The sequence below is a fragment of the Microcebus murinus genome, chromosome 19 (assembly GCF_040939455.1).
Source record: "Microcebus murinus isolate Inina chromosome 19, M.murinus_Inina_mat1.0, whole genome shotgun sequence".
NCBI classification, from domain to species: Eukaryota; Metazoa; Chordata; class Mammalia; order Primates; family Cheirogaleidae; genus Microcebus; species Microcebus murinus.
Genome location: NC_134122.1, coordinates 490,822 through 506,863, shown reverse-complemented (window position 1 = coordinate 506,863; position 16,042 = coordinate 490,822). Strand labels below are relative to the sequence as shown.

The following is a 16,042-nucleotide window of genomic DNA, read 5'->3' as shown; positions in this document are numbered from 1 at the left end:
AAAAAATTCATTACAATGAACAAAAAATGATTAATAAAAGGCTAGATTAAGAATGAGTCAGAAAATGCTAATAATGTCTGTCCTTTGCTGTGTTTTAGTTGAGCACCTGAAACTGGAATGCCCAGCCTGTGTCAGAGGGAAAGGCTTATGGACAGAAAGGGGCATCCACACGTCTGGCCCCAGCAGGTTCTTCCTGCTGTGCAGCCCAGGCTGTGTGAGTCGGGCTCTCCTGGGCGGGGCCAGAAGTGCTCCCTGGCAGGTGTGGTGGCAGCAGGCAGTCCGCTGATGTTTTCCACTGGAGCTTCCAGATCTCACTTCCTGGGGATCAGGCCCTAAGCCAGGCTATCTGCACAAGGCACACACGTGCATGACCCCAGCGTGGTGTCCAAGGCAGGTGAGTGTCAGGAGGTGGCTGCTGTTTACTCCTCAGGGAGGCAAAAGAAGCTCCTGCCAAGTTTCCAGAGATAGACAAAAAGCAAAAGAGGAATGTCTGGGTCTTCCAGCCACCAGAAAGAACTTTCCATGAAACAGGGGGTGTGCAGAGGTGCTGTGAGATCCAGCCATCCAAGCCAGCCCAGGCCCTCTCAGGCCATGCAGTCCACCCGCCAGGGTTGCCAGAACTGGTCTTCACGTTTACTCTCCCACACGCCCACACCAAAGAAGCCCACCTCCCCCCTCCAGTGCCGGCTGGAGATAGAGAGGGGTCCAGGCATCCTCAGCGGGCGGGCGGCTCCCTGAGGCATTGCTGAGATCTGTGGCAGGCACTCCAGGTGAGCCCAGGGACCGCCTATGGGGTGGGGGGGGGCCTGAGACTTCTTTCTGACCAACAGAAGACAGCCAAGGTAAGGGCTGTCCCCTCTGAGCCTATGTTACACGAGACAGGCATTTGGTCTTGCTGGCTTCATGAACTGAACGGCCCTGTATGGCCAGAACTGTGTGTGGCTGACAACTACAGCCCGCAAGGAGCTGAGCTTGGAAGGGAACCTTCCCCAGATGAGGAACCTGCCTTCAGATAAGACCAGCCACAGCTGACACCTCGATTTGCAGCCTATGAGAGACCCCGAGAGGACGTAGCTAACCCATGCCAGATTCCTGAAACTGAGCTAATAAATGAGTGTTGTTTTAAACTGCTCAGTTTATTTCAATTTCTTATACACAAAAGATGACCAAAACAAGCAGTATCTAAAAGAAAGGTACACACCCTCCGCTGACCCAGCCACTAAGCCTACAAAAATCTACCAAAACAAGCTAACAAAAACTTTTCAAAGGGTGTGGTCAGCAGAGTAACAGCCCCCAGCAGTCCATGTCCTAATCCCTGGAACCTGTTATATTATAGGACAAAAGGGGCTCTACAGATGGGATTAGGGTCTGGACCATGAGATGGGAGGTTACCCTGGATTGCCTGGGTGGGCCAAATTAATTACATGAGTCCTTTTTTTTTTTTTGAGACAGAGTCTCACTCTATTGCCTGGGGCTAGAGTGCCGTGGTGGTATCAGCCTAGCTCACAGCAACCTCAAACTCCTGGGCTCAAGCAATTCTTCTGCCTCAGCTTCCAAAGTGGCTGGGGCAGGGGTCCTCAAACTAAAGGGCCATTTTGTTGGAGGGCCTTTGAAGAGTGTGCACATTCCACATATGCGCACTGTGGGCCCAGGACGAGTTGGCTGCTAAGCAGGGCAGGCAGTGGCGGCAAATACATCTGGTGGGCTGGATAAACGTCCTTGGCGGGCCACATGTGGCCCTTGGGCCGCAGTTTGAGGACCCCTGAGCTGGGACTACAGGCATGTGCCACCATGCCCAGCTAACTTTTTCTATATATTTTTAGTTTGCCAATTAATTTCTTTCTATTTTTAGTAGAGGCGGGGTTTCGCTCTTGCTCACACTGGTCTCCAACTCCTGACTTTGAGCGATCCTCCCGCCTCAGCCTCCCATACAAGAGTCCTTAAAAGCCTTTCCTGGCTGAATTAAAGATGACATAAGACAGAGTCAAAGCATGGGAGGGACTTGACCCACCACTGCTGGCTCTGCAGATAGAGCAGAGACCCTAAAAGAAGACCCTGGGCTGGGCAACCTCTTGATGCCGGAAAGGCCCTCGGATGACAGCAGCAAGGAGACAGGGACTGCAGCCCCACAACCACAAAGAACTGAATCCTGCCAACAGCCCCACGAGCAAGGAAATGGATCCTCCTATAGAGCCTACAGAAAGCAACGCCCCTGCCAACTCCTTGATTTTAGCCCAAGGATCCTCACATCAGAACAAGGATCCACAGAACTATGAGAGAACATGTTACCTCACAGCAGTAACAGAAAAGGAATACGAAGGTGCGAAAAGTAACTAAAGGCTATTTACTGCAGCATTATTTTTTGTTATAAATAAACTGTATACAAACTAAAAACCTACCCACTGGGGAATGGTTACATAACAGAAGGTAACTCTGCAGGATGGAAAGTTCTATGGCTGTTACAAAGAAACAGGCACTAACCCACCAGCATGGCTAACACAGAAGCAGGGCCTAGAATAAAGGGAACTCTCACACCCTCCTGGGGAGACAGAAATCGTCTGACTGCTTTGGAAAAACGGGAGCGTACTGAGGCCAAACACGTGCACGCCCTACCACCCGGCAGCACTCCCAGTCCTCAGGGTATCCCCAACAGAAATGTGTCCAAGTGAGGACAATGGCATTTCAGACAGGAGTCTCCACCCTCCTCATTTGCCAACAAATTAATAAAACTCTTTATTCCTTCTCAAAAAAGAAAGAGAGAGAGAGAGAGAGAGAGAGAGAGAGAGAGAGAGAGAGAGAGAAATAAAGGTGTCCATGTTTTCAGCAAAAACGTGAGAATTTTCACAGGAGCACTATTCAGAGTAACCCAAACACAGAAACTATCCAAAGCCCATCTACAGAAGGACGGATAACGCACTGTGGCTCTCGCACATGGAAAGCCACGCAACACAGAGGAGGAGCTACCACTTACACAACTACGCGGACGACTCTCACCCAGGAAGTGTTGAAAGAAAGCAGCCAGACACAAAAAAGTACATGCTGTGTGACTCTATTTAGATAATGATTCTAGAAATTGCAAATGAGTCTACAGTAACAAAGATCAGTGGCTGCTGGTCTGGGAGCAGGAGCGAGTGGTCTGCGGGGCGTTTGGACTGCGTGTGGCCACAGTTTCTCCGGTGGGCATGTCTGTTGACACTGAATTTCAAACTTTAAATGTAAAAACAGATTTTCTGTACATAAATTATACCTCAATAAAGCTAATTAAAAGAAAAAAGCTGACAACACTGAACACTGGCCAATGTGGAGCAACCGGAACTCTCATGCATTGCTGATGGGAATGTACAATGATACAGCTGCTTTAGAAAACACTCTAGCAATTTCTTATAAATTAAAACATACATTCATATGACAGCAATTCTACTTCTAGATATTTACCCGAGAGAACTGAAACATGTTCACAAAAGGACTTGTGCACTGGGGTATATTCATGCAAAAGAATACTACTCAGGAATAAACAAAGAATAAATTACTGATTTGTACATCAGTAATGAATTTTGAAAATATGCTGAGCAAAAGAAACTCTGGGAGGCCAAGGGAGGATCACTTGAGCTCAGGAGTTGGAGACCAGCCTGAGCAGAGACCCGGTCTCCAAAAAAAAAATTAACACTCTGGGAGGCCGAAGTGGGAGGATCGCTCAAGGTCAGGAGTTCAAAACCAGTCTGAGCAAGAGTGAGACCCCATCTCTACTAAAAATAGAAAGAAATTAATTGGACAACTAAAAATATATATAGAAAAAATCAGGCCGGGCGCGGTGGCTCACCCCTGTAATCCTAGCACTCTGGGAGGCCAAGGTGGGCAGATTGCTCGAGGTCAAGAGTTCGAAACCAGCCTGAGCAAGAGCGAGACCCCGTCTCTACTATAAATAGAAAGAAATTAATTGGCCAACTAATATATATAGAAAAAATTAGCCGAGCATGATAGCGCATGCCCGTAGTCTCAGCCACTCGGGAGGCTGAGGCAGCAGGATTGCTTGAGCCCAGGAGTTTGAGGTTGCTGTGAGCTAGGCTGGCGCCACGGCACTCACTCTAGCCTGGGCAACAAAGCGAGACTCTGTCTCAAAAAAAAAAAAAAAAAATTAGCCAGCCATGGTGGTGCATGCCTGTAGTCTCAGCTACTTGGGAGGCTAAGGCAGGAGGATCGCTTGAGCCCAGGAGTTTGAGGTTGCTGTGAGCTAGGCTAAAAAAAAAAAAAAAAAAAAAAAAAAATTGAAACCAACAAAAGGTATTGATATGCTTTGAATTTAGATTGGTAGGTCTCTTTTAAAGACGAGTGGGTTGGATTACCCCACAAGATGGGCTGAATAGAGATCAGAGCCAGATGTGGAGGTGCTGCCTGTCTCTGGACAGACCTGGGGATCCATCTAAACCATCTGCACGTGAGGCCTGTCTCCCCCTCCCGGAACTGCCACCCAGCCAAGATGTTACACTGTTCAAACATCCTCAGAATCAAGGGCGATGTCTGTAAACTAGATCAGAGGCAAACTGGTGCCTGGGGAAGGACAGAAAAAAAAGGAAGGAGAGATTACCTAACAAATTTCAAAAATGTCTTTCTTACCAGCATGCCAGATTTTGGGAGAAACTCTAGGATAGTGTGTGGCCTGGTTTTCTGTGAAGTCAGAGCTTGTACTTAATGCCTTAAAACCCACACCATAAAGAGAAAGCCAGTTATTAAAAAAAAATTAAAAAAAAAAAAAAATGAAACCCACACCAAACCAAAAGATCGAGCACACTTGGCACAGAAAAACTTGGTGAAATAAATACAGAATGCTCAAAAGAAAAAACACAGACACTATTCATAACACCAAAATCTAGAGAAAGCCACCATTAATGTTGCATATTTCACTCCACAATTCTTTCATTTTACAACCTACACACTATATAGCTACGTATACTTTTTCACTTAACAAGACATCAGAAATGGCCCTATTTCACTGAATATTCATTAAATATTCCTCCAAAGTATTTTAAAAGGTTGTATATATCACCCTATGAATATACTGTTTCTACTGTTGGGCCTTGATGTCTTTTACTTCTGTTTTAAAAAAAAAGCCTTGACTAGCTCTAGCTGCAACTCCTATGACTCCCTAGGACAGATTTCTAATTACTTGGTCAAGGGAGGGATTTTAAGATTCTGGATACGCACTGGCAAACCCCGATGAAGAGCAGGCAACGCCACTCCCCGCACATGCCCTGAGCACTGGGCATCATGGCACTTTGATAGCACTGTAAGTGAACACTCTGTCTCATTTAATTTTAGGATTAAACATCTTTCCAGGCATTTTTCATTAGAATCTCCTCCTTGAGTACTGTACAGAGGCCCTGGCCAGATGAGTGAAAGGGGAGATACTCCCAGTAACGATCAAATCGCGCCACTAGAGGAGGCTGCTGCGGGGCCTGCCGGGGGCTGGTCCGTGGGAAACCCGTGCACACTTGAGCAAACTCATACTCTATCGAGTCCTAGTTTCTTTGAACTAACTTGTAAATACTTTTGCTACTGAGCAGGTTAACTTTTTGCCTATCATACTTGTGGCAAATTTAATGCCTTTAACAGAAAAGACGGGACAGATGCGTTTTTTTCTATTTTTTCATTTCAATTCAAAAAGGACTGACACTTTTCAGAGTGAGCTGATATTTAGTGATATAGCCTGATCACATGGATAACAGACACACAAAAAAAATCATCGTTTTTGGTGTGGTCCCATGATTTTTAAAAAGTCAAACCAGCTCCACAAACATGTAGAAGCTACAGCTTCTGGCTCCATTACTGATGTGACCAGTGTTTACTAAATGATAAGAATTGCAACAGGAAGGAAGAACTTCAACACAGATGCCCGGGAGACAGCTTTACCAGGTAGGGTGAGCACAAAGGTGGACAGGTGGGCAGACTCTGGGCTGGGGCTCCCAGGGTGAGCTGCTCCTCCCACAGCAACAAGAGCAGCCCCCAGAAGAGCCTCACATGGCAATGACAACCAGCTCAATGCTCACTGTGGGCTTCTGCCAGCGGGTGACCACCAACTCTGCACAACACCAAGACCAGAAGCGAAAGCTTTCCTGGTCTCACACAGGCAAGAGCCTCAGCATTAACAGCTTGCTGATATGATAATGAATTATGTGCCCAACTCTGCACGCAATACACTCAGACACCAGAGTTCTTTCAAAAAGTTCGGCTCATGAGCATAATCCCAGCTACTCAGGAGGCTGTGGAAGGAGGATCCCAGGAGTTCGAGGCTGCAATGAGCTATAACTGTACCACTGCACTCCAGCCTGGGCAACAGAGCGAGACCCCATCTCTTAAAAAAAAAACTTTAATATAACGATTTCTTAAATTCAATGGGTTATGTGGATGTTCACCTTGTTACTCTTTATGCTTTGTACATGCTACTATTACTATTATCACTATTTTTCATATGTTCTTTATTTAATACAAGCAGTTTAGAAAGTTGGCATCATACCTCTCCCCACAAGATGACCCAGGCTTCTTAGAGAAAGGGCGGATTCCAGGGCGGGCAGACTCACATCTGCTTGGCGCACCAGACTGCACCAGAAAGCAGTGGATGCTCTGGAAACACGGGCACAGTCAAGGACAAGGCCCCAGTATGGAGGAGGTTATGTGAGTCCCAAACCAAAGACAGGACAGGATTATCCATGATGACAGAACAAAACCTTCCTGAGTCCATACTGATACTGAGCAAACACCCAAGGGCGTTCTTGCAGAAATGCCTTATTTGCAGAAGCAGCCAAGCCAGCCGGCAGATAGAGGAGATGTGGCAACAGTGGGAAGCCGCCACTCCCTAAGTAACAAGATGAAGCAAGTGTCACCAGCATCACCTGACCTGGCGTCCAACGACTCCTCCAGGGCAGGAATCAGGTGGGTGCAGGAGACACCGCAGGGCCCCAGGACCAAAGAGAGCTCAGTCCGCAGGGCAGCCACCAAAGCTGTGGCCAGCCAGATAACAGATCCCTCCTCCTCCTCCTAACTCCTGCTCATGGCTCCCGGGGTCTGCCACGCGCTGTGGGCAGACAGCCTGAAGGACGCTGTGGTGGCACGGGCAGAGCAGGCTCCCACGTATGGGCGGCCTCAGCAGTGACCTGGGCTCCCCCTGCCACTCTCCAATGTCCTGCAGTAGCAAGTTTCTAGACTTAACCAGAGAATACCAGCAACCCTGGTGAGTGTCACTGCATTCATTCGGTCCTTGGGGCCTGTTCCAAAGTATCTTGAATCCTGATGTCATTTATCCAGTTACCCATCCTCCCAGCTAGGCCTGACGAACAAGCTCGCTCTGTCTTGACCCAGGTGACAGGCAACACTATTGCTCAGGAAGGTGAGGGGAGAGCCCAGCAGTGACCACAGAACAGACCGGGGGCACTGGAAAGCAGCTGGCAAGCTGTGCACAACACCCCGAATGCTGGAGCTGTGGCCGCCCAGCGCCAGCTGTGCCATCCAGCACTGGGACTCACACGCGGTTTGTTCTGAACCAACACGGGTGGCTTCTCGGACTCACAAACATGGTTCTCACCAGCCTAGATCCCAATCCAGGGTTGACATTAACTCACTTGCCTAGGGTTTCTGGTATCCAGCCAGAAACATTCTGCAAACTGTAAAGTGCCCGCCCATTTCTAATACTCAGGTCTTCTTCCACCCTCTGCTTTTTCAAAGACATCCCTCTCTTAGAATGCAGATGTCCTTTAGCAGGATCAGTTAAAGCAGCCAAGAGCATGCTTCCCAATCAGGGATCCACGTTCTTCTCAAACACTTTGGTTTAAGGGCCATGTTCATGGTGGAGAAGGTGGAGGCCACCCAGGAGCCATGTAACTATGCTTCCCCTCTGCCACCCATGGATATGAGACCAACTCCTGCCCATACCCACAGCCCTTTCGACAGCTCCCGGCCTCAGCACATCTTGGTTACAAGACCCTTCCAGAAGCCACTGCACACCTCTCCTCCCAGGCCACCATCCTGAGGGTCTGACTGCTCCCGAGCACCCCCCTGTCCTCTCTCTGCTATTTAAATGTGCAGCACCTTGATGGGCAGAAAGTGCTCTGCTGCGAAGCATGTGGTTGTGTCCACTGCTGCCTGCTTGTGCCCCTGCCACCTTCATGGCACCACTGCCCCACCCTCTCCTCTACATGCCGTGGGGCAAATGTCCACAGATCAACATTCTGATCTTAGCAAAAGAGAATCGCACACGTGGACGTCGGAGCTTGCCCATCATTCCAGGTGGATGAGTTCCAGTTCACTTTATTCACCTACATTTACCCTCATTGCCAAAAGGACGTAAGGGGCCACTTTTCCACCTACCTCTGCCCCTAAGGACGACCCCATGACCCCTATCTTGGCGCAGCCAGCCCGCTTCCCGCAGCTGCTCCTCTTCACTGCTGGTCCTGAAACCCAGGTTCTGCAGTCCGAGCATTCTTCTCCCAACCACTGGGCAGTAAATCCAGCCTAACAGTCTATCTTCCTTTTCTTTTTCTTTTGTTTTTAAGAGGGTCTTGCTCTGTCAGCCAGGCTGAAGGGCAGAAGTACGATCATAGCTCACTGCAACCTCAAACTCTTGGGCTCAAGCAATCCTCTCACCTCAGCCTCCTGAGTGACTACAGGTGTGCTCTACCATGCCTGCCTAATTTTTTTATTTTTATTTTTTGTAGTGATGGGGTCTTGCAATGTTGCCCAGGCTGATCTTGAACTTCTGGCCTCAGCCTCCCAAAGTGCTGGGATTACAGGCGTGAGCCTCCGTGCTGGCCTCTTCTTGCATTCTTTCTGCTGCTTTCTCCATACCAGGATGCGAGCGAGATGCTGAAGACTTTTCCCTGCTCTCTATAAATGCCTGGTGGACGACCCATGCTGGCCAGCGCAGTCCCCAAGCTACAACATCCCTCGTGGCATCCTGCTAGGCACTGCCTGCACAAAGGACCTAGCTAAATGGTAGCTTTTTAGGGACCAGCTATTCTTCACCTTCCCAGTTACAACCTTCAAACAGAACAGGACGCGAAAGTACTTGCAAGGGCTCAGATCCTTCCCTTTGTGTCCTTCCCACCCACTTCTCGGCTCCCTGATACAGTTTCCTTCCTGAAACACTGTTAAATTTAGTTCATCATCCAAGCCACAAGCAACTGAGCCAATGGAAAAGATGACACTGTGTGTACACGACACGAGAATCTCAACCATGACCACACGACCCTGCAAGAGAGACCAGCAGGCACTGCTGTGCACCTGCCACGCATTTGCTCTGTTATCTGCTGGAGCTTGTGACAGGCGCTAAAGATCGGGGAAAAACCTAAAATTAAATATTCCACCTACTAACTTAACTGATCTCTGAAAATTTAGGAAAGGCCATGCCAGTCCAACTTACAAAGCAGTAAAAGTTACACTATAATTTTAACCAGACACAGAATCTGCCCCATATAGCCCATCACCCCCTCAGATGGGGGCAGGTTTGTCTTTACAACACAGAGCAGGTAAGCATCTCCAGCAAAGACGTAGAGCAGGAGGAACCGTCCTACACTCACAGACGGATCTAAGAGTAGCCGCTGGACACCTCCCCCAGCCGGCCACTCTGCATCCTCAAGGCCCCCTTTCTTGTTTTTCTCAAAACTGTATAAAGACAAGACTGTCTCCGTTTTGTTCTCCCTTGCACCCTCAGTTCCTGGCCCAGCGCCTGCTGCATGTTGTAAGATGCCCAGGAATAAACAGCTGAACACACGGATGAAACACGGGAAAAAAAGCACAAGGCCTCGGGACTAGGCCTTGGAGAACTGTCCACAGCCAGGGGCGGGAAGTGACTGAGGAGGTGAATCGGGCAAGGACAGGAGGAAAGAGGGAGGACCCAGACACGGCAAGTTAACAGAAAGCAGCCCGCTCCCTGGGTAGCATCCTACGTGACATCGAGACAGAGGCCAGGGATGGAGTTCAGAGGCATGGGGGCCTTGGGAAGGCTGCTCTCAGGCCTGGTGGGCTCTGGAAAGGGAGACAGGAAGCCTCTCGGGAGGCCCAGTGTGAGCAGAGCTAGAAAGTCAACATTCCCAGGACCCTGTCCACCTTGAAACAAGTCCTGATGTCCCACTAAAGTGCCAACTCTCAATGACCTCTCAACAGAGGTTCTCAGATGCTGGCCAGGATCACATAGGAGACAGGGAAGGTCCTCTGAGGTGTGGGCCCCGAGAGAATTTGGCATGCACCGTGTGCAGTAGGAGGAGCATGCAGCCACTGGCCCCAGGCCCAGGGTGGAGGCAAGGAGGCAGGAAAAGAGCCACCAACTCTGCTGCTTCACTGCTCAGGGTCAGTCGGCTCCCTGACCAGGAGGAGGGCTGGAGAAGAGCACCACCCGGAGCCTAGTGACCATGCCACCCTGGACAGCTGCTGTCTCTTTGCCTCTCGGAGCCTCCATTCCTCATCTGTACAGTGGGTCAGCAGTGCCTCCCTTGTGGGTGGCAGTGAGGATTAAATGGGGAACAGAGGCACACTCAGCAGCACGCCTGGCACACAGCACACAGCAGTGCTGGTGGTTGTTAGCTGTTACCACAGTGATCACGCCTTTTCCTCCTGCAGCCAACAACCTGCAGCGAAACCTGGCACCTAACAGAAGAAAGGCAAATCCTAATAAACTGCCCCAGAAAATGAGCAAATGAGCAAAACCAAGTACCCAAGTACAGAGGAAGAAAAAGAACTTGGAGGAGTCGCTGTGGTGACCATGTGACAACCAGATAACAGCACAGGAAAGCTGCACACAAGCTATTCATTCACCTACAAGCACAAACTCTGCACGTCCATGTGCAAGGCTAGGGTGGAGGACAATGCAATGGATAAGACACACAGGGAACGCATCGTCTAGACGCATCTTGACTCAGGAGAATAAAACAACACAGAGAGTGCCTGAAGATAGTTTCCCTTTGAACTTGCCATTTACCAGAGAAAAGAACTTCAAGCCAGATGAGAAGAAACACTTGTAACTGTGGTGAAAGCACAGGTTGCTGGGTGCAGGCAGAGCCTGGCCTGGCCTCTGGGTCACTGATGTGACAGCTGATATGGCACCGTGGCCCTGGCTTCAGCAGGGAGCTCTAAAGCACACTGGGGACACAGGCACACAGTGTCCCCACTCCCACAGGGCACAGCAGGCATCATGTGGTCCCACAGACATCTCAGCGACCCTCAGGCCCAACATTCGTGGCAGACCTCAATGCTGTCCATCGCCTCCCTCTCTTGCTCTCGCCACTCCCCGGGCTCACAGGACGGGAGCATCACTCAGCAGCTTCCACCAACACTGATCCCCAAAGGAGCAGAGGGAAGAAACAAAGTTATGCCCACGAATTCATCTCTAACCCACTCCCAAGTCCTCTAGGATGTGAGCACATATACCACGACGGACCCTGCTGGAGGTCTCTATCACTCACGCGAAGGTTTGCAGGAGACAGGCTCAGAGGATGTAACTGCCTTAACCAAGGACATTTGACACCCACAGTGAGACAGTGAATGGGCTTGTGCATACTCAGCATGTTGCCTGAGGCCAATGCAGACCCACCACCCCAGGGCCAGAGCAGGTAGCCAAGCCAGACCTGAATGCATGTGACTTGTGGCAGAAGCTGCTCACAGAGAGCAGACACCTCTTCCTTCCAGCTTCCATAACCAAGACTCACCGATGGCTGTGTTCTGGAGCACAATCACCCAGGCAGAATCTCTGGGCGAAGTGTTCTTCTGACCCAAAGCCAGCCCAGACTACTCGGCTAAAACCATGCTGGGTATGTAGAAGAAACAGAAACCTTTCCTGAGAGGAAGGTTTCCAAACATACAGAGATCCAAAAGCACAGCATGCTTCAACACTAATAGATGCAGAAGAGCCCACAGTGGCTCCCACAGGTGCTGGGTGTGTGGCCACACATTGTATCGTCATTGCTTCAGGTGCCAGTGCTAATAAAAAAGGTCATTTTGATGACTCACTTGTTTGTGAAGCTGGAGAGAGCAATGTGAGCTCACGTACCTGTCTGAGGAACATGTTAGACAAGACTTCAAGGCAGGTAAGTGATCCTGATCCAGTTGTGATCATGAAGGAGCTTTGGGCCATGCTGGAGCAACGTGCCCTTCACCAGATAGCGCCCCCACCCCACCCCCAGCCACAGGTCACCTGCTACCTGGTCAGAGAAAGCTTGTAAGTTTAGGCCAAAAACAAGAGACCTGGAAACATACACACTTCTCAAGGCTTCTGACAACAAACAGGAAAAAGAAATATATGTATACCCCTCATGAGAAAAGCAGAAATCAAAAGCTCCTAACTATATGACTCTTCCAAAGAAGAGCAAATTCACAGCACTGAATCCTGAGAATCAACTGTTCCAGAGGTTCCGAAACCAAGTCTCCCTTAGGAAGCCTGAGTTTTCTCAGATTCACCAACTTCACCCTGATGAAGAGTGCTGGCCCTGGGGTGGGCAAGCTCAGACCCTGACCACAGAGACCCACTCCATGTGCTCTGCATGTATTAACCCCGAGGCCACCAGATACAGAGAGCATGTTCCACAGCCCAGATGCCCTCCCTTCTCTGCTCCATGCCGCAAGACACCTGCGTGGACCTGTAAGTGTATCCCAAGAGCACATGGAGTCTAAGAGCAAGCTCTTCTCACTATTTCTGGCAGATGGCCCTCCTGCTGGACCAGTCCACCGTGAGTCTCAGACATCTCAACTCAAATTTCCCTCCACATTTCACACAATAGCGGCTCCATTCATTCAGGGTGTCATAGGAAGTGTGGCAATGCACCACAGCCTGACAGAGGATGGAGGAGGAAGGAGGGTCCTGTCTCTCCAGCTCGTGGCTGTGTGCACACAGTTAGTGGAGCGAGCTAGTGGGGCTAAGATGACCCTTAGAAGCACGGATTAATGTCCTGGAAAACACTGTGCCCCTGATGAAGCCCAACCCCTCCCACACTCTTTTGAACATGCACAAACATGCACATCATCAGCCTCCCTGTAGTTGGGCTCGAGGAAGCAACGCTACCACTAGAAAAGCAACTTGATTGTTCATCTGAGCCTCACTTTCCCTCCCCCACCTAAAAATGAGCTTAGGGCTCTTCCTCTCTTGCCTGTGCAATATCTCTAGGCTGAGGCTAAGAGCACAAGCTTCAGGAGGTGGCACAGAGAGAACCTGGCGCTGCTGCCCATTGCCAAAGCTGTTCCAGAAGGAAGGGTATACACGTCAGTCCAGGTCATCCAACACCCCTGACAAGTCCTAAAACAAAAGGGAGGGAGTTGCCGTATCCATACCTTCAGCAGGTTACAGGCAAACAATTCACCAAACAGCAAAACTGTCTATTCAGAGCAGTCAGACAAGACTGAAATGAAGCGAAGAGTCTAGAGAACAGGGACCAGGGGAAGTAAAATTAGTCTGGTACGACGGCACTTCTAGAGCACGGGAGGGCCTTCAGAGCCTGGTGTTGACTTCTCACCAGTTCAGTTGGAATCAGCTCCAGTCCCTGGATCTTCTAAGGAAACACCCATTTGGCCTGGGGCCAATGCCACACCACACAGGGGATGCTGACCACACTGTCTCACTGATCCTACTAACAACGCTTTTACCTTAAATACCTAAGAAGCACGTTCAGGCAAACGCTTGTGAAGCCATCTATGTTGTGTATTTTACCCATGCAACTGGAAATTTTTAAAAAAATGTTTAATAACGTCATTATCAGGGTATTTCCTTCACAGGGACAAGGTGTTGATTCCCTGAGCACTAAGTGGACCTCTCAGAGGAACAGTGTACCCGCAAGGACCCTGCCACACTCGCAGCAGGGCCAGCGATACCTGCCAGAGCCACATCCCAGGCTCTGCCACCTGGACCCACAGTACCCGGCTGCCGCGACACCGGCGGGGACGCTGCCCGCGGGTCAGCGCGGCCGGGACGGCGGGCACCACGCAGCCGCCGATCTCCCGGGCTCGACCCTGCCCCCACGGCCTTCCGCGGCAGGCGGCGTGCGGAGCCGCGGCCTCTCCCGAGGCCTGGCGCCGAGTGCAGGCTGCGTCCCAGCGCCGCCCGCAGCCGCGGGGCCTCCGCTCGCGCGGAGACGGAGAGAAAGGAAGCGGCCCGCGGGGGCCAGGGCCTGCGCCGCGACCCCGGCTCCCCGCCGCCGCCCGCCCGCCGCCGCCCGCCTCACCATTGCTGTAGGCGTACGGGGACTCGGCCGCGCCGTCCTGCAGGCTCTCCAGGATCTCGCCCTTGCCCACGTCGCTGTCGCCCACCAGCAGGAACTTGAGCAGGTAGTCGTAGCTCTTCACCGGGCTGCCCTGCGTGCCCATCCTCGCGCCGCCCCGGCGCCCGCCGCCGCCGCCGCCTGAGGGACCGCGCGCGTCAGGGGCCGCGGCTGAGGAGGGCCGCCACCTCCTGGGACCGCAGGCCGTGCCCGCCGGGACCCGCGCCCGCCGCCCGCGCGCCCCCCGGCCCCGCCCGCCGTCCGGGCTCACCTCAGCTTCACCGCCGCCGCCCCGCCGCTTCCCGCACGGCGCCTGGCCGCCGCGCCGCCCCGCCCCCGGCCGCGTCGCCGCCATTGGCCGCCCGCCGCCCGCCCTCCCCGGCCCATTGGCCCGTCCTCCCATCCGTCACGCCCGCCCCGCCCCACCGTGTCCACCAACGGCGTTACGGAGCCTCCGGTCGCCCTGCCCTGCCTCCTCCTCGTCGCCATAGGTCGCCCGCTGCCCTCTCTCCCATGGCCATTGGCCCGTCCGCCCGTCCGTCATGACCGCTCCGTTTCCCACACAGCGTTGCGGAGACTACGGACTCACAGCATCGTCACCGTCGCCATTGGCCACCCGCCTCCCGCTTTCTCGGAACCATTGGCCTGCCTGCACGTCCATCAGGATTGCTACCGCCCCCACCGCTTCTTCCCGCAGAGCATCCCAGAGCCACCGGCAACCCAGCCCACTGGTCCACAACAGCTCTGCCCTCGTCCGCCCCCTCAGCGTCTCCATTGGCCACCACTGCTGAGCCATTGGACCGGCTGCACGTCGATCACAGCTCTGCTAACTCCACCCTCCTGGCCGCGTGCCTCCCGCCCCCTTTCCTATACACTCACCAATCAGGAGCTTGGAGCTCCAGGTTGTTTGCATACGCCCTCTTCCCTCCCCGGGCACGGAGTAGGTGGAGGCGTTCTCCGAGCTGAGGCGACGCGGCCGAGTCCAGGGAGACTAAAGCTCCTAGCGAGCTACGGCGACTGCCTTTGCAGAGAATCGGGGAAGGCAGCGTGGCGGTCCCTCGCCAGTCCTCCCTAGGATAGGACGGCCGATTGACGCTTGACTAGGCGGAGGAGGCGGGACTTCCGCCCGGAGCTGGGGAGAGGCGGGGACAGAGGGCGGGGCAGTGGCCCAGGATGGAGGCGGCGGGGAACTGGGCCGGGAGGGCGGGAGCGCTGACAGGGGCGGGGGCGGACCAGTTACGGGGGCGGAGTTCGGGCAGGGACCGGGAGCAGTGACTAGGGTCGGGGGCGGTGACCGGGCTGGGGGCGGTGACCGGGCAGTGATTGGGGGTGGGGTGGTGACTGGGGGCGGGGACAGGGGCAGGGCTGGGGGCGGGGCAGTGACTTGGGCGGTGATGGGGCAGGGGCAGTGCCCGGGGCGGGGACGGTGCCCCGGGCAGGGACTGGGGTGGCGGCAGGGACTGCGGTGGGGGCAGTGCCGGGGGCAGTGCCCGGGGCAGTGACTGGGGCGGGGGAGGGGGCAACCCCAGGGCGGTGGAGGTGCTGACGTTCCAGCGCAGGTGGCTTCGCCAGGACATCGGTGAGTGGGGCGGGCTGGCGGACGTGGCGAGCTGGACGCGGCGGCGCAGCCCCTGCCGGACCTCGGGATGCTCGCAGCGCTGAACCGGCCCTATGTTTGCGCACCTAGAGGTGCTAGAGACCAGCAGACTGGCTCTGTGCAGACCACCGCGCGGATGACGGGGATTCAGGCATGGGGAGGTCTGGTAGGGCCCTCTGAAGTGGGGGCACCGCCTCCATTGGGGTGGGGGTGGGGT

The 16,042-nt window shown here is 52.9% G+C and overlaps 1 protein-coding gene across 2 annotated transcripts in view; it reads right to left on the bottom strand.

The window, feature by feature from the left end:
* RAB40C (RAB40C, member RAS oncogene family) overlaps window positions 1–15,325 on the bottom strand; it is a 36,071-nt gene extending 20,746 nt beyond the window's left edge. The window contains exons 1-2 of one of the 2 annotated variants that reach the window (XM_012737823.3): window positions 15,108–15,325; window positions 14,193–14,369 (exon numbers count right to left, since the gene is read on the bottom strand). In XM_012737823.3, coding sequence (XP_012593277.1) covers window positions 14,193–14,369; window positions 15,108–15,141 — 211 coding nt within the window. In that variant the 5' untranslated portion in view covers window positions 15,142–15,325. Of the gene's footprint in view, window positions 1–14,192; window positions 14,370–14,499; window positions 14,556–15,107 lie in introns of those variants that run through there. The other variant, XM_012737824.3, reaches the window with a different exon arrangement.
* Between the last annotated feature and the right edge of the window lie 717 nt (window positions 15,326–16,042).